This window comes from Heptranchias perlo, chromosome 11, assembly GCF_035084215.1.
Source record: "Heptranchias perlo isolate sHepPer1 chromosome 11, sHepPer1.hap1, whole genome shotgun sequence".
In the NCBI taxonomy this organism is placed as follows: domain Eukaryota; kingdom Metazoa; phylum Chordata; class Chondrichthyes; order Hexanchiformes; family Hexanchidae; genus Heptranchias; species Heptranchias perlo.
In genome coordinates this window covers 28,735,314-28,757,460 of record NC_090335.1, presented here as the reverse complement: position 1 = coordinate 28,757,460, position 22,147 = coordinate 28,735,314, and the positions used below count along the sequence as shown (strand labels likewise).

General features: G+C 45.6%; 1 protein-coding gene across 3 annotated transcripts in view; it reads left to right on the top strand.

The window, feature by feature from the left end:
• Positions 1 to 22,147, top strand: part of LOC137327206 (rho guanine nucleotide exchange factor TIAM1-like) — a 281,965-nt gene that overhangs the window by 126,990 nt on the left and 132,828 nt on the right. For all 3 annotated transcript variants that reach the window (XM_067992769.1, XM_067992770.1, XM_067992771.1), the window contains 2 exons: positions 9,867 to 9,941; positions 21,595 to 21,762. In XM_067992769.1, coding sequence (XP_067848870.1) covers positions 9,867 to 9,941; positions 21,595 to 21,762 — 243 coding nt within the window. The remainder of the gene's footprint in view (positions 1 to 9,866; positions 9,942 to 21,594; positions 21,763 to 22,147) is intronic.

The following is a 22,147-nucleotide window of genomic DNA, read 5'->3' as shown; positions in this document are numbered from 1 at the left end:
GGGCACGTACTGCTTCATTATCTGAGGGGTTGCGAATGGAACTGAACACTGTGCAGTCATCAGCGAACATCCCCATTTCTGACCTTATGATGGAGGGAAGGTCATTGATGAAGCAGCTGAAGATGGTTGGGCCTCGGACACTGCCCTGAGGAACTGCTGCAGCAATGTCCTGGGGCTGAGATGATTGGCCTCCAACAACCACTACCATCTTCCTTTGTGGTAGGTATGATTCCAGCCACTGGAGAGTTTTCCCCCTGATTCCCATTGACTTCAATTTTACTAGGGCTTTTTGGTGCCACACTCGGTCAAATGCTACTTTGATGTCAAGGGCAGTCACTCTCACCTCACCTCTGGAATTCAGCTCTTTTGTCCATGTTTTGACCAAGGCTGTAATGAAGTCTGGAGCCGAGTGATCCTGGCGGAACCCAAACTGAGCATCGGTGAGCAGGTTATTGGTGAGTAAGTGCCACTTGATAGCACTGTCGACGACACCTTCCATCACTTTGCTGATGATTGAGAGTAGACTGTTGGGACGGTAATTAGCTGGATTGGATTTGTTCCGCTTTTTGTGGACAGGACCTACCTGGGCAATTTTCCACATTGTCGGGTAGATGCCAGTGTTGTCGCTGTACTGGAACAGTTTGGTTAGAGGCGCGGCTTGTTCTGGAGCACAAGCCTTCAGCACTAAAACCAGGATGTTATTGGGGCCCATAGCCTTTGCTGTATCCAGTGCACTCAGCCGTTTCTTGATATCATGTGGAGTGAATCGAATTGGCTTCTGTGATGGTGGGGATATCGGAAGGAGGCCAAGACGGATCATCCACTTGGCACTTTTGACTAAAGATGGTTGCAAGCGCTTCAGCCTTGTCTTTTGCACTCGTGCTGGAGTCTGCCATCATTGAGGAGAGGATGTTTACAGAACCTTCTCCTCCCGTTAGTTGTTCAATTGTCTGCCACCATTCATGACTGGATGTGGTTGGACTGTAGAGCTTTGATCTGATGCGTTGGTTATGGAATCACTCAGCTCTGTCTATAGCATGCTGCTTCCACTGTTTAGCATGCATGTCGTCCTGAGTTGTAGTTTCTCCAGGTTGGCACCTCATTTTTAGGTACGCCTGGTGCTGCTCCTGGCATGCTCTTCTACACTCCTCATTGAACCAGGGTTGATCCCCTGGATTGTTGGTAATGGTAGAGTGAGGAATATGCCAGGCCATGAGGTTACAGATTGTGCTGGAATACAGTTCTGCTGCTGATGGCTCACAGTGCCTCATGGATGCTGTATGTTATGGATTTAACCTCTATTGAGATGAATATAACAATCACAATATCTTAATATAAATTAACATAATTTTAGTAGTCAAAATCTCAAAATGCGATATTAGGTCATATATAATTTTTGCAGAACTGTATTTTAAAAAAAATTTGCTTGAATGTAATTAATATTTTTAACATCGGGCTGGATTTTACAATGGTGGTGGGATGGCAGCGGGGGCGGGTAGGGGTTGAAGATGCGCCTGGCAAACCCGCATGAACAAAAGTTACCGTTTCCGACGCAATCGCACGTTGATTGATAGTGATTAATGTCCTCACCGGGTTTCGCGCCCGGCAGCAAGCCTGATTGACAGAAGCTGCAACCTGAGGAGGGGTGTGGTGAGAAAGAGAGGGAGCGAGACGTCATCCGATGCCGGAACAGAAGACCAGGGTGAGGGGGGGGGCGGAGAATGGAAGATCTGGCGCTGGACTGGGAGGGAGGGGGGAGAGGGGAAGATCGGTGGGGGGTAGGGGAAGAGGGGAAGATTGGGAGGACATCAGGGATCATCGGGGGGTGGGTCAAGAGGGGCATCGGGGGTGAAGAGGGGGACATCGAAGCGGGAGACATCGGACATTGGAGCAGGTTTCAAAGCTAGGTTCATTTAGTGTTCTCACTTCCTTCCATGGTTTTTTATTTAATTTATTTAGTTTCTTTTTGCCTGATCCGGTCCTTCCACCAGGCATGAATTAGAAACGATGGGCAAGCCGCCCAGGTAAGTTTAAAAAATCTTTCTAATCCCTTCATCTGTCACAGGTAAAGTGCCGTAAGTACCTCTGTTTTTGGGTCACCCGCGCGCACACAGGTGGGTCCCTGGGAAACTCGGAAGTCAGCGGTTTGGAGCCAGCTTCCGAACCTGAACCGGATTTCCGCAATTTTTGGAGCCTCCCCGCCCTTAACGCATCCGCAATTGCCTCCTAAAATCACCCCCCTGATATCCATAAGGCAATGATGAGAGAAAAAAATAAGAAAACAAGAAGAGAAAAGAAAAATATTTAAAGAAGGACGAAGGCTGTATTAATAACACTTAGCTGTTTGTTACAATCAAAACCTCTGGAATCATATAAGACACTGAGGGGAGGATGTAGGGTCTTTCTGAATGGATGAACAAAGATGTGTTTACTGGTCTTCCTCATCTGTAATTATCTTGAGTCCACCAAGACTCCTAGATTTCTCTCAATCTCATCTATAGCTGTTTCAATGCCATTCATGGAATACGTATGGTGCCCATTTAACGTTTCCATGTGCAGTACTTCAAAATTTTCAGCATTAAATTTCATCTGCCATTGTCCACTTACATATAAGTCCCGTTCACCCATCACCCCTGTGCCCGCTGACCTACATTGGCTCCCGGTCCGGGAACGCCTCGATTTTAAAAGTCTCTTCCTTGTTTTCAAATCCCTCCATGACCTCGCCCCTCCCTACCTCTGTAACCTCCTCCAGCCCAACAACCCTCCGCGATCTCTGTGCTCCTCCAATTCTGGCCTCTTGCACATCCCCGATTTTAATCATTCCACCATTGGTGGGCCGTGCCTTCAGCTGCCGAGGCTCAGGAATTCCGTCCCTAAACCTCTCTGCCTCTCTACCTCTCTCTCCTCCTTTAAGATGCTCCTTAAAACCTACCACTTTGACCAAGCTTTTGGTCACCAGTCCTAAATTCTCTTTTTTTTATTCATTCATGGGATGTGGACATTGCTGGCAAGGTCAGCATTTATTGCCCATCCCTAATTGCCCTTGAGAAGGTGGTGGTGAGCCGCTTTCTTGAACTGCTGCAGTCCGTGTGGTGAAGGTTCTCCCACAGTGCATTTTAGGAAGGGAGTTCCAGGGTTTTGACCCAGCGATGATGAAGGAACGGCGATATAGTTCCAAATTGGGATGGTTTGTGACTTGGAGGGGAACGTGCAGGTGGTGTTGTTGCCATGTGCCTGCTGCCCTTGTCCTTCTAGGAGGTAGAGGTCGCGGGTTTGGGAGGTGCTGTCGAAGAAGCCTTGGCGAGTTGCTGCAGTGCATCCCGTGGATGGTACACACTGCAGCCACAGTGCGCCGGTGGTGAAGGGAGTGAATGTTTAGGGTGGTGGATGGGGTGCCAATCAAGCAGGCTGCTTTGTTCTGGATGGTGTCAAGCTTCTTGAGTGTTGGAGCTGCACTCATCCAGGCAAGTGGAGAGTATTCCATCACACTTCTGACTTCTGTCTTGTGGATGGTGGAAAGGCTTTGTGGAGTCAGGAGGTGAGTCACTCGCCGCAGAATACCCAGCCTCTGACCTGCTCTTGTAGCCACAGTATTTATATAGCTGGTCCAGTTAAGTTTCTAGTGAATTGTGACCCCCAGGATGTTGATGGTAGGGGATTCGGCGATAGTAATGCTGTTGAACGTCAAGTGGAGGTGGTTGGACTCTCTCTTGTTGGAGATGGTCATTGCCTGGCACTTGTCTGGCCCGAATGTTACTTGCCACTTATGAGCCGAAGCCTGGATGTTGTCCAGGTCTTGCTGCATGCGGGCACAGACTGCTTCATTATCTGAGGGGTTGCGAATGGAACCGAACACTGTGCAATCATCAGCGAACATCCCCATTTCTGACCTTATGATGGAGGGAAGATCATTGATGAAGCAGCTGAAGATGGTTGGGCCTCAGACACTGCCCTGAGGAACTCCTGCAGTAATGTCCTGGGGCTGAGATGATTGGCCTCCAACAACCATTACCATCTTTCTTTGTGCTAGGTATGACTCCAGCCACTGGAGAGTTTTCCCCCTGATTCCCATTGACTTCAATATTACTAGGGCTCCTTGGTGCCACACTCGGTCAAATGCTGCCTTGATGTCAAGGGCAGTCACTCTCCCCTCACCTCTGGAATTCAGCTCTTTTGTCCATGTTTGGACCAAGGCTGTAATGAGGCCTGGAGCCAAGTGATCCTGGCGGAACCCAAACTGAACATCGGTGAGCAGGTTATTGGTGAGTAACTGCCGCTTGATAGCACTGTCGACAACACCTTCCATCTCTTTGGATGGAAGTAGGCTGATGGGGCGTTAATTGGCCGGACTGGATTTGTCCTGCTTTTTGTGAACAGGACATACCTGGGCAATTTTCCACATTGTCAGGTAGATGCCAGTGTTGTAGCTGTACTGGAACAGTTTGGCTAGAGGCACGGCTAGTTCTGGAGCACAAGCCTTCAGCACTACAGCCGTGATGTTGTTGGGGCCCATAGCCTTTGCCGTATCCAGTGCACTCAGCCGTTTCTTGATATCACGTGGAGTGAATCGAATTGACTGAAGGCTGGCTTCTGTGATAGTGGGGATATATATATATTTTTTTTATTCGTTCACGGGATGTGGGCGTCGCTGGCAAGGCCGGCATTTATTGCCCATCCCTAATTGCCCTCGAGAAGGTGGTGGTGAGCCGCCTTCTTGAACCGCTGCAGTCCGTGTGGTGACGGTTCTCCCACAGTGCTGTTAGGAAGGGAGTTCCAGGATTTTGACCCAGCGACAATGAAGGAACGGCGATATATTTCCAAGTCGGGATGGTGTGTGACTTGGAGGGGAATGTGCAGGTGGTGTTGTTCCCATGCGCCTGCTGCTCTTGTCCTTCTAGGTGGTAGAGGTCGCGGGTTTGGGAGGTGCTGTCGAAGAAGCCTTGGCGAGTTGCTGCAGTGCATCCTGTGGATGGTGCACACTGCAGCCACAGTGCGCTGGTGGTGAAGGGAGCGAATGTTTAGGGTGGTGGATGGTGTGCCAATCAAGCGGGCTGCTTTATCTTGGATGGTGTCGAGCTTCTTGAGTGTTGTTGGAGCTGCACTCATCCAGGCAAGTGGAGTGTATTCCATCACACTCCTGACTTGTGCCTTGTAGATGGTGGAAAGGCTTTGTGGAGTCAGGAGGTGAGTCACTCGCCGCAGAATACCCAGCCTCTGACCTGCTCTCATAGCCACAGTATTTATATGGCTGGTCCAGTTATGTTTCTGGTCAATGGTGACCCCCAGGATGTTGATGGTGGGGGATTCGGCGATGGTAATGCCATTGAATGTCAATGGGAGGTGGTTAGACTCTCTCTTGTTGGAGATGGTCATTGCCTGGCACTTATCTGGCGCGAATGTTACTTGCCACTTATGAGCCCAAGCCTGGATGTTGTCCAGGTCTTGCTGCATGCAGGCTTGGACTGCTTCATTATCTGAGGGGTTGCGAATGAAACTGAACACTGTGCAGTCATCAGCGAACATCCCCATTTCTGACCTTATGATGGAGGGAAGGTCATTGATGAAGCAGCTGAAGATGGTTGGGCCTCGGACACTGCCCTGAGGAACTCCTGCAGCAATGTCCTGGGGCTGAGATGATTGGCCTCCAACAACCCCTACCATCTTCCTTTGTGCTCGGTATGACTCCAGCCACTGGAGAGTTTTCCCCTTGATTCCCATTGACTTCAATTTTACTAGGGCTCCTTGGTGCCACACTCGGTCAAATGCTGCCTTGATGTCAAGGGCAGTCACTCTCACCTCACCTCTGGAATTCAGCTCTTTTGACCATGTTTGGACCAAGGCTGTAATGAGGTCTGGAGCCGAGTGGTCCTGGCGGAACCCAAACTGAGCATCGGTGAGCAGGTTATTGGTGAGTAGGTGCCGCTAGATAGCATTGTTGACGACACCTTCCATCACTTTGCTGATGATTGAGAGTAGACTGATGGGGCAGTAATTGGCCGGATTGGATTTGTCCTGCTTTTTGTGGACAGGACATACCTGGGCAATTTTCCACATTGTCGGGTAGATGCCAGTGTTGTCGCTGTACTGGAACAGCTTGGCTAGAGGCGCAGCTAGTTCTGGAGCACAAGCCTTCAGCACTACAGCTGGGATGTTGTCGGGGCCCATAGCCTTTGCTGTATCCAGTGCACTCAGCCGCTTCTTGATATCACGTGGAGTGAATCGAATTGGCCGAAGACTGGCTTCTGTGATGGTGGGGATATCGGGAGGAGGCTGAGATGGATCATCCACTCGGCACTTCTGGCTGAAGATGGTTGCAAACGCTTCAGCCTTGTCTTTTGCACTCACGTGCTGGACTCCGCCATCATTGAGAATGGGGATGTTTGCAGAGCCTCCTCCTCCCGTTAGTTGTTTAATTGTCCACCACCATTCACAACTGGATGTGGCAGGACTGCAGAGCTTTGATCTGATCCGTTGGTTGTGGAATCGCTTAGCTCTGTCTATAGCATGTTGCTTCCGCTGTTTAGCATGCATGTAGTCCTGAGTTGTAGCTTCACCAGGTTGGCACCTCATTTTTAGGTACGCCTGGTGCTGCTCCTGGCATGCTCTTCTACACTCTTCATTGAACCAGGGTTGATCCCCTGGCTTGTTGGTAATGGTAGAGTGAGGAATATGCCGGGCCATGAGGTTACAGATTGTGCTGGAATACAATTCTGCTGCTGCTGATGGCCCACAGCGCCTCATGGATGCCCAGTTTTGAGCTGCTAGATCTGTTCTGAATCTATCCCATTTTGCACGGTGGTGGTGCCACGCGACACGTTGGATGGTGTCCTCAGTGCGAAGACGGGACTTCATCTCCACGAGGACTGTGCGGTGGTCACTCCTACCAATACTGTCATGGACAGATGCATTTTCGACAGGTAGATTGGTGAGGACGAGGTCAAGTAAGTTTTCCCCTCGTGTTGGTTCGCTCACCACCTGCCGCAGGCTGTGTCCTTCAGGACTCGGCCAGCTCGGTCAGTAGTGGTGCTACCGAGCCACTCTTGGTGATGGACATTGAAGTCCCCCACCCAGAGTACATTTTGTGCCCTTGCTACCCTCAGTGCTTCCTCCAAGTGGTGCTCAACATGGAGGAGGACTGATTCATCAGCTGAGGGAGGACGGTAGGTGGTAATCAGCAGGAGGTTGCCTTGCCCATGTTTGACCTGATGCCATGAGATTTCATGGGGTCCAGAGTCAATGTTGAGGACTCCCAGGGCCACTCCCTCCTGACTGTATATCACTGTACCGTCACCTCTGGTGGGTCTGTCCTGCCGGTGGGACAGGACATACCCAGGGATGGTGATGGAAGAGTCTGGGACGTTGGCTGACAGATATGATTCTGTGAGTATGGCTATGTGAGGCTGTTGCTTGACTAGTCTGTGGGACAGCTCTCCCAATTTTGGCACAAGTCCCCAGATGTTGGTAAGGAGGACCTTGCAGGGTCGACTGGGCTTGGTGTTTTGCCGTTGTCGTGTCCGGTGCCTAGTGGTCCGATGCCGGGTGGTCCGTCCGTTTTTATTCTTATTATGACTTTTCGTAGCGAGATTTTACAACTGAGTGGCTTGCTAGGCCATTTCAGAGGGCAATTCAGAATCAACCACATTGCTGTGGGTCTGGAGTCACATATAGGCCAGACCGGGTAAGGGCGGCAGGCTTCCTTCCCTAAAGGACATTAGTGAACCAGATGGGTTTTTACAACAATCCGGTAGTTTCATGGCCATCATTACTGATACTGGTATTTTAATTCCAGATTTTTATTTAATTAATTGAATTTTTAATTAATTAATTGAATTTGAATTCGCCAGCTGCCGTGGCGTGATTTGAACTCATGACTCTGGATTTTTAGTCCAGGCCTCTGGATTACTAGCCCAGTAACATAACCACTATGCTACCGTACCCTATAACCGGGTACGGTAGCATAGTGGGAGGAGGCCGAGATGGATCATCCACTCAGCACTTCTGGCTGAAGATGGTTGCAAACGCCTCAGCCTTGTCTTTTGCACTCACGTGCTGGACTCAGCCCGTAATTGAGGATGGGGATGTTTACAGAGCCTCTTTGTCCTGTTAGTTGTTTAATTGTCCACCACCATTCACGACTGGATGTGGCAGGACTGCAGAGCTTTGTTCTGATCAGTTGGTTGTGGAATCGCTTAGCTCTGTCTATAGCATGTTGTTTCCGCTGTTTAGCATGCATGTAGCCCTGAGTTGTAGCTTCACCGGGTACGCCTGGTGCTGCTCCTGGCATGCCCTTCTACACTCCTCATTGAACCAGGGTTGATCCCCTGGCTTGTTGGTAATGGTAGAGTGAGGAATATGCTGGCCCATGAGGTTATAGATTGTGCTGGAATACAATTCTGCAGCTGCTGCTGGCCCACAGCACCTCATGGGTGCCCAGTTTTGAGCTGCTAGGTCTGTTCTGAATCTATCCCATTTAGCACGGTGATAGTGCCACAAACACGTTAGATGGTGTCCTCATTGCGAAGACGGGACTTCATCTCCATGAGGACTGTACGGTGGTCACTCCTACCAATACCGTCATGGACAGATGCGTCTGCGACAGGTAGATTGGTGAGGACGAGGTCAAGTAGGTTTTTCCCTCGTGATGGTTCGCTCACCGCCTGCCACAGGCCCAGTCTGGTAGCTATGTCCTTCAGGACTCGGCCAGCTCGGTCAGTAGTGGTGCTACTGAGCCACTCTTGGTGATGGACATTGAAGTCCCCCACCCAGAGCACATTCTATGCCCTTGCTACCCTCAGTGCTTCCTCCAAGTGGTGCTCAACATGGAGGAGGACTGATTCATCAGCTGAGGGAGGACGGTAGGTGGTAATCAGCAGGAGGTTTCCTTGCCCATGTTTGATCTGATGCCATGAGATTTCATGGGTCCGGAGTCAATGTTGAGGACTCCCAGGGCCACTCCCTGCTGACTGTATATCACTGTACCATCACCTCTGGTGGGTCTGTCCTGCCGGTGGGACAGGACATACCCAGGGATGGTGATGGAAGAGTCTGGGACGTTGGCTGAAAGGTATGATTCTATGAGTGTGGCTGTGTCAGACTGTTTCTTGACTAGTCTGTGGGACAGCTCTCCCAATTTTGGCACAAGTCCCCAGATGTTAGTGAGGAGGACTTTGCAGGGTCGAGTGGGCTTGGTTTGCCTTTGTCGTGTCCAGTGCCTAGTGGTCCCATGCCGGGTGGTCCATCCGGTTTTATTCTTATTTTGACTTTCTTTAGCGAGATTTTACAACTGAATGGCTTGCTAGGCCATTTCAGAGGGCAATTAAGAATCAACTACATTGCTGTGGGTCTGGAGTCACATTTCGGCCAGGCCGTGTAAAGACAGCAGGTTTCCTTCCTATGTGGTTCGGTGTCAAATTTTGTTTGGTAACGCTCCTGTGAAGCGTCTTTGGATGTTTCACTACGTTAAAGGTGCTATATAAATATAAGTAGTTGTTGTTTATTGTGTAATTTTAGAACTACGTCCTTCAACTCCACTCCCCTTCCTAGTTTTGTGTAATCTGAAAATTTCACCGATTTTGTATTGTAGCTATATTTATATTTTTGTCACAAGTGGAGGTCTTGGGTGTTTTGTCAGTGACAAAAAATGTCACACCTGTGATTTGTCCAATTTTAATATCAGAATTGCTGGCACAGAGCAGAAGTATGGAAGCCAAGAAGGAAATAAAGTGGAAAATAGAAGAAATAAAGTGACAAGTACAAGAAACCATGAGGAATACATGAACAAATTGGACAACAAGAGGGGGAAAAGTGAAGAAAGGATTGAATGTTACTGTCAAAATGTTTTAATGTACTTTTGCTGTTTTTTTTAGCTCTTTGGTGACAGTGAAGCAACACTGAAGAAATCTTTGGATGGCGTCTTCGATGACTGTTCAACAGATAGTAGTGTAAGTATTTATTGAGCATGTGCACCATGCTTGACTTTAAAAAAAAAACACAGCTATCATATGGGATCAGATTAATTGTATTGATGCTTTACAGTTTATATTGTCACAAGCAGTGTTCCCGGTAATGTTTTTCAGCCATGTGCGGAATGAATTTGGGTTTGTGCACCGATACCAAGACTGTGCGCCACCATATATAAAAAAATTACTACTTTGAATAGAACATCTTTTTAGAAAACATTATTCAGGGTATAGAATAAACAGAACAAATGTACAAAATAATGGATAATTGTAACAAGGCGAGCTGTCATGATTTTTAATTAAACAAAACCGGTTATAGAAATTTCAGAAGTAAACACTGCTGCCTGAGGAAGGGGGACATCCTGATTGAGACCCAGAGTCTGCAGATGACACGCCAGATGATGGAGAAGAAGAGGGTGGCTGTCTCCGTTCGGTTGTTTTTATTGTGTAAATAAAGGCTGTGTCTCTGTTAGAATCATGTGGAGCAGCTATATGGTTTAATGGTTCAGCTCAGTCAAAATGGGGCAGAACTGGCAAATAAAACGTCTGAAAAATAATGAGGTAACGAGGTGCAAGAACATCAGGGCTTCACTAAGCCACGGGTTGTTCAAGCACAAGGTGAAATTGTCCGCTAAAATGGCTATTGGTGTGTTAACTACCCCGATACACATGTTCCTTGGAGTTCATTATTTTCATGAGATCAGTAATTTTTTTGTGCCTGATATACAGTATATGTTTTGAATCTAGCATGAGTCCATCACACTTGAGATGTCACACTTCGGACATTACATTTGCTCCATCAAAAGTATAAGAAAAAAGCCAGTCATTTCCTTCTGCTTTTTCTGACCTTCATTACATTGTCTCTTCCCAAGGGCAGGAGCCTGGGATTTTCTGCTAATGTACAGAAGCTTCCCTCAATAATTAGCCTCCAATTGACTTCAGAATCTGCCTATTGAGACCACAGTACAGAAGTTACTGATGTTTTCAACACTTTCAAATGCCATTGTTTCAGCAGTGATTATGTCCCCTAAGAGATGGAAGCAAACAACCATTGCAAAAACCCAAACTTTTACTACCTGGGCATGCAGACGCACACACTGTTCCCTTGCTTATGGAATCTGCCACTTTTTCCCCTTTCTCCCATTACTCCTCTTCAGTTAGTGACTTACATTGAGGCACAGCTCTGAGAGTGTTAGCAGTCCTCCGGTACCTCATCCAAATGACCATTCTTCACATATGAGCCAGGACAGTGAAGGCTGTGTACTTCTGTTAACACTGCAGGCAGAGGTAGCCCTGCTACCTGAGGTGCAACTGGAAACATTTGCCTTGTTGGTGCTTTCAACATCGCCAGTGCCATAGATACATGGTACAAATGGGGTATAACGATGGCTCAGTTACTAATTTGCATTCCTGCGATGGAATCAAACTATGCATACTGGGTCCCAGGTCCAATCCCTGGTCTGGCCTGTGCAGTGCTGTGTTTGCCGATGGCTGTTTGATCATGGGGGAAACTTAGCTGAAATTCAGAAATGACCTTATCTGAATGCACATACTCTTTCCAGGAAGGATCGCTGGATTTAAGTCTGGAGCAAATAAGGAAACTTTCTCCCATCCCTAGTCCAGTAACATGGAAGGTAAATGTAGTGTCCCCACCATTGGCTAACTCAGCCAGAGAGGGGATTGAACCTGAAAGGATCTTGACCTACGGGGCCTAGTTGTTTACACATCCGAAACCGGGGCACCCACCCCTGACCCCAAACACCCACCTCAAACTGATTCTCCACAGTCACGGGTGCGCACAGAGCCGGATCCGAGCACGGGCAGCAGGTCCGGGAGCAACTGTAGACACAAAGCACGAGGACGTCCAGGGCCTCCGCCAATTCCAAACTTCAGTGCATCCGCTCTGCGGGATATTAAGATCCACCAGACGCAACAAGATCATTTATTTATAGTCACTCGGATGTTATTGATAATGGCACCTTGTGGCCCAGGTTTGGTGCGCGGATGGAATGAATAAATGCGCGACCAACAACAGACTGTTGCGCGACCGCGACCGCGCACGCACGCAGCTTAGCGGGAACATTGGTCACAAGGGCCATTTTGTGCCTGACCGAGACTTGAAAGAGTTGGTTTGCATCAATACCAGATTTGAATAAAAATAAAAATGCTAGAACATTGTTTTCTTCTAAAGGAGCATTCCTTTCTAGGAACAGCAACTTTAGTATCTTAGAGGCCATTTATAAAAGAGTCTTTATTTTCTGGTGGCTGTTGTCTATTCTTCAAGATTTCCCCCCTAAGTAGCTGCATACGTACACAATTTTCCAGGAGGGGGCAGTGGTTCAACAGCAGACATCTCCACACATGCCATTAAAAAACACGGTAAGTGATCCATCCTAATCATTATTTGTTGTCATCTCAGTGATAACTAAGACTAGCATTTGCTGGAAGAAGCCAAAGTGTGGCTGTTGTTATACACTGAGATTTGTTCCAGTTGGTCAATAGAGAAACCAGGATCACTTGAGCTAGCTCCTGGCAATTATACCACTAAATATGGCTCTTATTCTGTCACAGAATCAAAGAGCTGTAAAAAACAGGTTTATAATTTTTACTGCTAGGATAAGGGAGCCAGATTCAGTCGTGTAGTACTGCAAGCTGGCTGACTGACAATGATCTCCTGGAAAGCACCCTAAGTGAGTGTCAGTATTAAAGCAGCTCAGTATTCTAGAATTGTATCAGCTGTATTATCCTACTAGTGCTCATTTAAGTTGTTATGTCTAATTCAATTTAATTATGCCAACTAGAATCTGCTCTGCCCAATAAATGTAAACTGACTGATTATTTGAAACCGTGAAACAGAATTATCATTTTAAAGGGATTGGTACAATTGCCAAACCCTTTGGTGAAACCTCTGCGAATTATTGTTCTGTTTGTTTACTGAGAAGCAGTTATATTGTGTTAACAGAGGATAAGATGGGTATGGTAGCATAGTGGTTATGTTACTGGACTAGTAATCCAGAGGCCTGGACTGAAATCCGGAGTTATGAGTTCAAATCCTACCACGGCAGCTGGCGAATTTAAATTCAATTCAATTAATTAAATAAAAATCTGGAATTAAAATACTAGTATTAGTAATGGTGGCCATGAAACTACCGGATTGTTGTAAAAACCCATCTGGGTCACTAATGCCCTTTCGGGAAGGAAACCTGCCATCCTTGCCTGGCCTATATGTGACTTCAGACCCACAGCAATGTGGTTGATTCTTAATTGCCCTCTGAAATGGCCTAGCAAGCCACTCAGTTGTAAAATCTCGCTATGAAAAGTCATAACAAGAATAAAACCCGGCATCGGACCACTAGGCACCGAACACGACAATGGCAAACCAAGCCCAGTCGACCCTGCAAAGTCCTCCTCACTAACATCTGGGGACTTGTGCCAAAATTGGGAGAGCTGTCCCACAGACGAGTCAAGCAACAGCCTGACATAGCCATACTCACAGAATCATACCTTTCAACCAATGTCCCAGACTCTTCCATCACCATCCCTGGGTATGTCCTGTCCCACCGGCAGGACAGACCCACCAGAGGTGGCGGTACAGTGATACACAGTCAGGAGGGAGTGGCCCTGGGAGACCTTAACATTGACTCTGGACCCCATGAAATCTCATGGCATCAAGTCAAACCTGAGGAAACCTGCTGATTACCACCTACCGTCCTCCCTCAGCTGATGATTCAGTCCTCCTCCATGTTGAGCACCACTTGGAGGAAGCACTGAGGGTAGCAAGGGCACAGAATGTACTCTGGGTGGGGGACTTCAATGTCCATCACCAAGGGTGGCTCGGTAGCACCACTACTGACCGAGCTGGCCGAGTCCTGAAGGGCATAGCTACCAGACTGGGCCTGTGGCAGGCGGTGAGCAAACCAACACGAGGGAAAAACTTACTTGACCTCGTCCTCACCAGTCTACCTGTCGCAAACGCATCTGTCCATGACAGCATTGGTAGGAGTGACCACCGCACAGTCCCATCTTCGCACTGAGGACACCATGCAATGTGTTGTGTGGCACTACCACCGTGCTAAATGGGATAGATTCAGAACAGATCGAGCAGCTCAAAACTGGGCATCCATGAGGCACTGTGGGCCATCAGCAGCTGCAGAATTGTATTCCAGCACAATCTGTAACCTCATGGCCCGGCATATTCCTCACTCTACCATTACCAACAATCCAGGGGATCAACCCTGGTTCAATGAGGAGTGTAGAAGAGCATGCCAGAACAGCACCAGGCGTACCTAAAAATGAGGTGCCAACCTGGTGAAGCTACAACTCAGGACTACATGCATGCTAAACAGTGGAAGCAGCATGCTTTCGACAGAGCTAAGCGATTCCACAACCAACGGATCAGATCAAAGCTCTGCAGTCCTGCCACATCGAGTCGTGAATGGTGGTGGACAATTAAACAACTAATGGGAGGAGGAGGCTCTGCAAACATCCCCATCCTCAATGATGGCAGAGTCCAGCACGTGAGTGCAAAAGACAAGGCTGAAGCATTTGCAACCATCTTCAGCCAGAAGTGCCGAGTGGATGATCCATCTCGGCCTCCTCCCGATATCCCCACCATCACAGAAGCCAGTCTTCAGCCAATTCGATTCACTCCACATGATATCAAGAAACGGCTGAGTGCACAGGATACAGCAAAGGCTATGAGCCCCGACAACATCTCGGCTGTAGTGCTGAAGGCTGTAGCCAAGCTGTTCCAATACAGCGACAACCCTGGCATCTACCCAACAATGTGTAAAATTGCCCAGGTATGTCCTGTCCACAAAAAGCAGGACAAATCCAATCCGGCCAATTACCGCCCCATCAGTCTACTCTCAATCATCAGCAAAGTAATGGAAGTTGTCGTCGACAGTGCTATCAAGTGGCACTTACTCACCAATAACCTGCTCACCGATGCTCAGTTTGGGTTCCGCCAGGACCACTCGGCTCCAGACCTCATTACAGCCTTGGACCAAACATGGACAAAAGAGCTGAATTCCAGAGGTGAGGTGAGAGTAACTGCCCTTGACATCAAGGCAGCTTTTGACCGAGTGTGGCACCAAGGATCCCTAGTAAAATTGAAGTCAATGGGAATCAGGGGGAAACTCTCCAGTGGCTGGAGTCATACCTAGCACAAAGGAAGATGGTAGTGGTTGTTGGAGGCCAATCATCTCAGCCCCAGGACATTGCTGCAGGAGTTCCTCAGGGCAGTGTCTGAGGCCCAACCATCTTCAGCTGCTTCATCAATGACCTTCCCTCCATCATAAGGTCAGAAATGGGGATGTTCGCTGATGATTGCACAGTGTTCGGTTCCATTTGCAACCCCTCAAATAATGAAGCAGTCCGAGCCCGCGTGCAGCAAGACCTGGACAACATCCAGGCTTCGGCTCATAAGTGGCACGTAACATTCGCACCAGATAAGTGCCAGGCAATGACCATCTCCAACAAGAGAGAGTCTAACCACCTCCCCTTGACATTCAATGGCATTACCATCGCTGAATCCCCCACCATCAACATCCTGGGGGTCACCATTGACCAGAAACTTAACTGGACCAGCCATATAAATACTGTGGCTACAAGAGCAGGTCAGAGGCTGGGTATTATGCGGCGAGTGACTCACCTCCTGACTCCCCAAAGCCTTTCCACCATCTACAAGGCACAAGTCAGGATTGTGACGGAATACTCTCCACTTGGTTGGATGAGTGCAGCTCCAACAACACTCAAGAAGCTCGACACCATCCAAGATAAAGCAGCCCGCTTGATTGGCACCCCATCCACCACCCTGAACATTCACTCCCTTCACCACCGGCGCACAGTGGCTGCAGTGTGTACCATCCACGGGATGCACTGCAGCAACTCCCAAACCCGCGACCTCTACCACCTAGAAGGACAAGGGCAGCAGGCACATGGCAACAACACCACCTGCACATTCCCCTCCAAGTCACACACCATCCTGACTTGGAAATATATCCCCGTTCCTTCATCGTCGCTGGGTCAAAATCCTGGAACTCCCTTCCTAACAGCACTGTGGGAGAACCGTCACCACACAGATTGCAGCGGTTCAAGAAAGCGGCTCACCACCACCTTCTCGAGGGCAATTAGGGATGGGCAATAAATGCTGGCCTCGCCAGCGACGCCCACATCCCATGAACGAATTAAAAAAAAAATCTGACTGATCAAGCTCCCTCCAGCACCTCCACCCACCCCACCATGGCTCAGTATTTTATCCAGTGAGTCGTTGAGCCACACAGACCAGGAAAGTCTAGTTTCAATCCCCAGCCTTAGCTGGTACCATCTGGGTCGGTAATATGACTACTACATTTTTCTTCCCCCTGGGTTAGGGAGAGGGAAGTTGGCCAGGGTACCTGTTTTTGATTGCTACCGAGTGATCCCTGCTGGAAGTGTGTTTGTATGGACATCAGATGAGGGCAGCATTGGGTTTGACTGTGATGTCCATGTGATCAAATTCACTGTCAAGTTTCACAAATGAATAATGCCCATTTTGGCAAAGTACTGGTGGGTTGCCTGTGGAATTGTGCCTCAGTCAGGAGTTAGTCCTTTCATAGGATGAGAAATTGGTGAAAAAAAATCTGACTGATCCTAAGTTTGTAGTTTCAGATTACTTTCTTTTACTGAGATAAAATCACCCTCTGTTCACTTCGTTGCAAGATCATACCCATGCACATTTCTTCCAATTTATTTTATTTTACTGCACGGTTAATAGAGAAGGTCGGTTTAAATTTTATTAAAAATATTCCTCCGTTTTGTAGAGAAACATAATCTGCTCATTCAAAATTTTTTTTCATAAGTATGTCTGTTTTCTCAACTGCTGAGAGACAGTTGGGATCAGACCTTCTCCCTACACTCCATGACCTCTTCTTCATAGAGCAAACAGTGGGGGCTACAACTTTGGACTGGTGAGAGCTGTGTACCCCCAGCCAGTAGCATGGTTTCCAGGGGTTCTGCACCCTTCCAGTGACTCTCAGGCTGGTCTGAACTCATGGATCCACCAGTTTGCATTGGAGCTACTCCAGAATTTTCCCTAATGGTGAATTGGAAAGCAGTCGAGCACCTGAGGAAATTAACTTTGTTTTCCCGTTAAGTACACAACTAAACTGTAATAAAAATACCAAAATTAAAAATCTTTTAAAGGGACCAATTTCCGATAAGTTATCTTAAATTAGTGGAACTACAGAGTTCAAACTGCAGAACTAGATTGTACAGTCACTTGATTGCTTATTATAGAAATAGTCAAGTTGATCTCTCTTTAAGTACAGTATATGAATTTCACTTTGAAATTGTCTTTCTAGTTGCTGCCATCCTAGCATTTGAATTTTAATAATCAGTTAAAATTGCAACAAAAACTTATTAGTTGAACTGCCACAGTGATTGACTGGCTTAATGCATAGTGCAAAATTACAATAGATGTATATGCATGCTGATCAATTTCACTATAGAACAATGTGAAAGAGACACAGGGTGATTTTTAATGCATTTGCTATATAAGCTTAGGACAATATATTTTTTAAGACGGACAGTTACCCAGGGTCTCCAGCAATAAACATGAACGGAAAGCAATGTATTAGGATTAGAAAGAGTGTATTAAGTAACTACCCTTGCTGCAAATACTGAATTTTCTTCGATTTAACCAGCAGCTGTCACTTTTGGTAATTTGGTTTATGTTTTTGTGGTACACCAATATAACAAGTCCTTCCAAATGTATTGTTATGAGATAGGCATCACCATCAATAATTGAAATGTACTGTTAACACAAGGCTTATGGGTCGGGAGAAATGGTAGAACTTCAGTTCAAAATTCTTACATTGTTTTGAATGAATGCGCCACTTAAATGCTAATGAGGGAGTAGTCATGTAATATGTTGAATGAATAATCACTTTGAGAAATAGCGGTTTAAAGATAGTTATATATACTAATTAGAACTGAATTCTTGTTAGCAAGCTGCAGATGCCACCTTGTGGTTAAGATGGTAAAAAGCTTTCAGTAACTGGTACGTTTAGCAGGCCAGAAAAAGATTACCGGCAAGAGTTTTCATCTTTCTTCAGAGAAAGCATCCACCATATACTGCTGGAGCAAGCTGGCATCAGGTCATATTCCTTGGGGAAAAACATCACATAAAGGATAACTTCTTGTTTGAGGTTTGTGATGCCATGGCACAAGAGAACCCCATGTGACCTCTTCCTGCTCTCAGACAAAGTAATTTTCCAGAGTACTCATATGATCAATTTTTCCTAGCTATGTGCACTACTTTACAACTGTCTGTATTAAATATCATCTGCCATTTTTCTGCCCAATTACATTAGCCTTGCAGCAGTTTCAGATTCACCCTTTCACATTCCTCACAGTGGCAGGAGATCATGATCTTAAAGTCTGACAACCTCAGTCAAGAAGCTTATCTCACAAAGGCAATTAAGGATGGCCAGAGGTGCAGAATGATGACGTCAGTTCTGATGGCATACCTGGGTTGGTACTGAGCAGAATCATTTTTGTTGGGAAATCCACCGGTGCTAAAAAAAAAATGGATGTTACAAATTCGGATCTGTTGTAGATACCTTCTCGAATTAGTTGGCATCAGATCTCATGCCCCTTGCGTGCTAGAATTGACTCATACTGACATATTTATTTATACAATAGAGTAACCTGGGGATGTCCTCCTTGACATATGAACTGAATATTGCGCCATTTGTACATGTCCTCCTGTGCGCTGCTCCAATATTTTAGAAGGTGCACCAAATTGATACTAGGTGAGGTGAGACTTGAAATTAATTGTTAAGTTACTTTATTTCACAGTTAGATGGATGTACAGAGAAACGATTATGATAAGATTCACTTATTTGAATCGGTATAACTTATTTCCATGTAATCATACAAAAGAACATGCCATGCTTCCCCACATTGTTGGTCATCTTACTTGACTTAAACAGGAGGCCATCTAACTTTCCTCCAGCATTTCTAACCTCTTTGCCTTAGCATCGATCTTCACTGCATTCCTTTAACAAACCTAACTGCCCTTCTAGTCTTTCTGCCTCAAAAACCTCTCTTTCTGTATTCCTGTGTCACTCTCAACTGTCTTCCCAGACAGAGATGAAAAGACTTTCTAATACAATGGGTGTGAGGTGTTTTTCAGTTGTCCAGACAAGCTTATGAATTGTTTAATTTATTCCTTTCAACATAATAGTCTATGTGGCTTTTAAAAAAAAAAATCAACTTAGGAGTATACACATTGCTTTTAAAACCCCAACATTAAAAGTATCTCTTTTTCCATATCCTTTCAGGATGAAAGATAGTGCAAAAGAAATCCTGGAACGTGATAATGGATCTTGCTGTTTTTTTGAAGTAATAGATGAAGTGAAGATCCTAATATTTGGTGCTGACTGTGCTGAAGAGATTTCCATAGCATGTAATTGGAGTGTCTTTAGAGATGGCCTTTTTGAATTCTGAGGCACAATATCAGTTTAGAAAGAAAGAAGGAACGTACATTTATATAGCATCTTTCATGTGCTCTAGATATTGCAAGGTGCTTCACAGCCAGTGAAATACTTCTAACGTGTACTCACTGTTATGTAGGCAAGTGCAGCAGCCAATTTGCCCACAGCAAGGTCCTATAAACAACAATGAGATATGTGATCAGTTAATCTTTTTTTGGTGATGGAGGTTGGGAGTTAAATGCTAGCTAAGACACTGTAGGAACTCATTTGCTCTTCTTTGAATAGTGCCTTGGGACCTTACTGAACTCCCTCAGTTCTGCATTGAAGTGTCAGTCTAGAGTACGTGCTTAAGCCCTGGAGTGAGGCTTGAACTCTCAAACCTCTGACTCTGAGGCGAGAATACTACCCACTGAGGCAAGCTGACACTTGATATCTACCATTGGCATGCACAACAAGGTACAATTAGGTAAAAATGCTTGAGGGGAAATCAAGTCTCTATACCATCTGTAATTTTGGCACCAGGGTGGAGCCCATTGGAACTAGGGAGCTCCTATAAATATCTGTAAATTACCGAGTAAACATAGGATTATGACCGTAAAGTTGGTCTGGCTGCATGCAAACTAAAAATAATATAGATCTTGCTCTATACTACATTAACCATGGATGCATTTTAGGTATTTATGATGTTGAGGAAAGGGCTATGAACATTTAACACAGTATTTAAAGTTATTACTGGACTCCTTGATTAATGATCCAATGGTATGAAGAAAAGTTACAAACTTAAAAAAGAACTACACGACTATACTAATTTGCCAAAAGCAGTAATTTTTTGAAATTAAATTTACTTTTTGTTTCCTTTTGAACTGAGGGCATATGGAATGTTTCTCCTGAAGCTGGCTAAAAAATGAACCTAAGACTCAAAAATGGGCCTTGCCTTCTATCAAATACAACAGACGAAATAGGTCACTTGGGGGACTTCTCTGATATGTCAATGTCACAACATCACAAACCTCTTAAAGGGGAAATTGCTTCTCATGTAATTCGTTTTTGTTCCCAGGAAGGTGACTTGATGCTGGTCACTTCAGGACTGGGTGGATGATGCGCACTGGGCTATTTTAGGCGTACTAAAGAAGAAAATTCATTAATTTTGTAGGCATAATTGTACTGCTTGCTACCAATACAGTTTTAAAGACTGGGTTATTTTGGCCAGTACCTTTTTTCAAACTTTGTTACACAGAATTATGAATAACTTTGTAATTTTTAAAATGTTCTCCCTTGTTCTCTCCCCATGTCTTGGTGTTCCAAAGGCCTACACCAACTATGACCAAGTTAATGGATGATGTACTGTTAAACCTTCGCTTATGCCACACTAAGCTCACTGCTAGGAAATGTGTCAGAAGATCCAAAATCGAGCTTTGTTTTGATTGTTTTTTTCCCTCCCTCTGAAGAAGCAACTGGCCTTCACTCAGTGCTTACTCACAGTGACATATTTGATACCTGGGGACTAGTAGTGTGGGAGATTGTGGGCACCAACTTGCGTTCAACTACTCTGATGTACAAATTGTGCCGCTTGATTAACATTGGATGCCTTTTAGTATTTTATGTCAATTTCTGTTGAATTCTTTTTTCATTTCTGGAATATTTTAGTTTAAGCAATGATTGTTACTGACATTATTTAGATAACTGGCTGAGAGGAGTTGATGATCTTGATCATGTGAAGAAGCTGAATTATCACAGATACTGCTTAGAAGAAATGGTCATTGAAACACCCTGAGCTTTTGATAGTACCTCTGCTAATTTTTAATTCAGCCTATAATTGTTGGGTTCAGCAACTCCTCCTAGCCAGTTTTCCCATAATGCTGTCAGCACCCTCCACTGGAACAAGAACATTTAAAACATCAACAGAAGTAGAAAAATAAAGTTTGTTAGCCTATTCTTTGTAACCATGACTTTTAAAATGGGAATGATGTTGAGTTTTGCTTCTCAATATAGTGACATTTACTTTGGAATAGTTGCAACGTATGTCAATGTATTGTATTGCATAAAGAAATTGCCATAGTATGTTTCTGTATTGATGTGCAAGGAGCCTTTTTATATTGACTTAACTGTTACAAAGAAAGAATTTGAGTGTAGGTTATTACTGCCCTTTCCTTCAGAGAGAAAAGAGCCTGGCCACGAGTATTCAGCAACAAACACCTGAGAGTGACAACTGGGTTACTGATTTCCTCGCGCCTTCATGGGTCTGTTTACCAGATGATCAACCCATTTTGGTGGTAGTACATCCAGGGAACTCAGCACAGGAAATTCTTGACGTGGCATGTAAGGTATGTCCAAGATTAATTCTCCCTATACTTTCAACAAATAACTGTTAGTGGAGTTGATTACAGATGAAGCTACTTTGAAATGCAGTTGTTGGCTAAATAAGGGATCCCACAGAACTTTAAAACGTTGATTCCAGGATGAAAATATTTTACTGAAACTGATGACATATTCTAAATGCTTGATAATTAAATATTTGTGCTCAACAAATCCTTTACTTAATTCAGTTGTTTATTTTGTTTTTCTTCCTCTGTTATTGAAATTACTATTCTTTCAGTGCTTCTAAATTTTCTTTTTCAATATTTTTTAAAGCTTTTACCCTGCTTTAACAGCACACGCAGACCAACTTAATATAATTCTTATATGAACAGTCATATATTTTCATAGTTT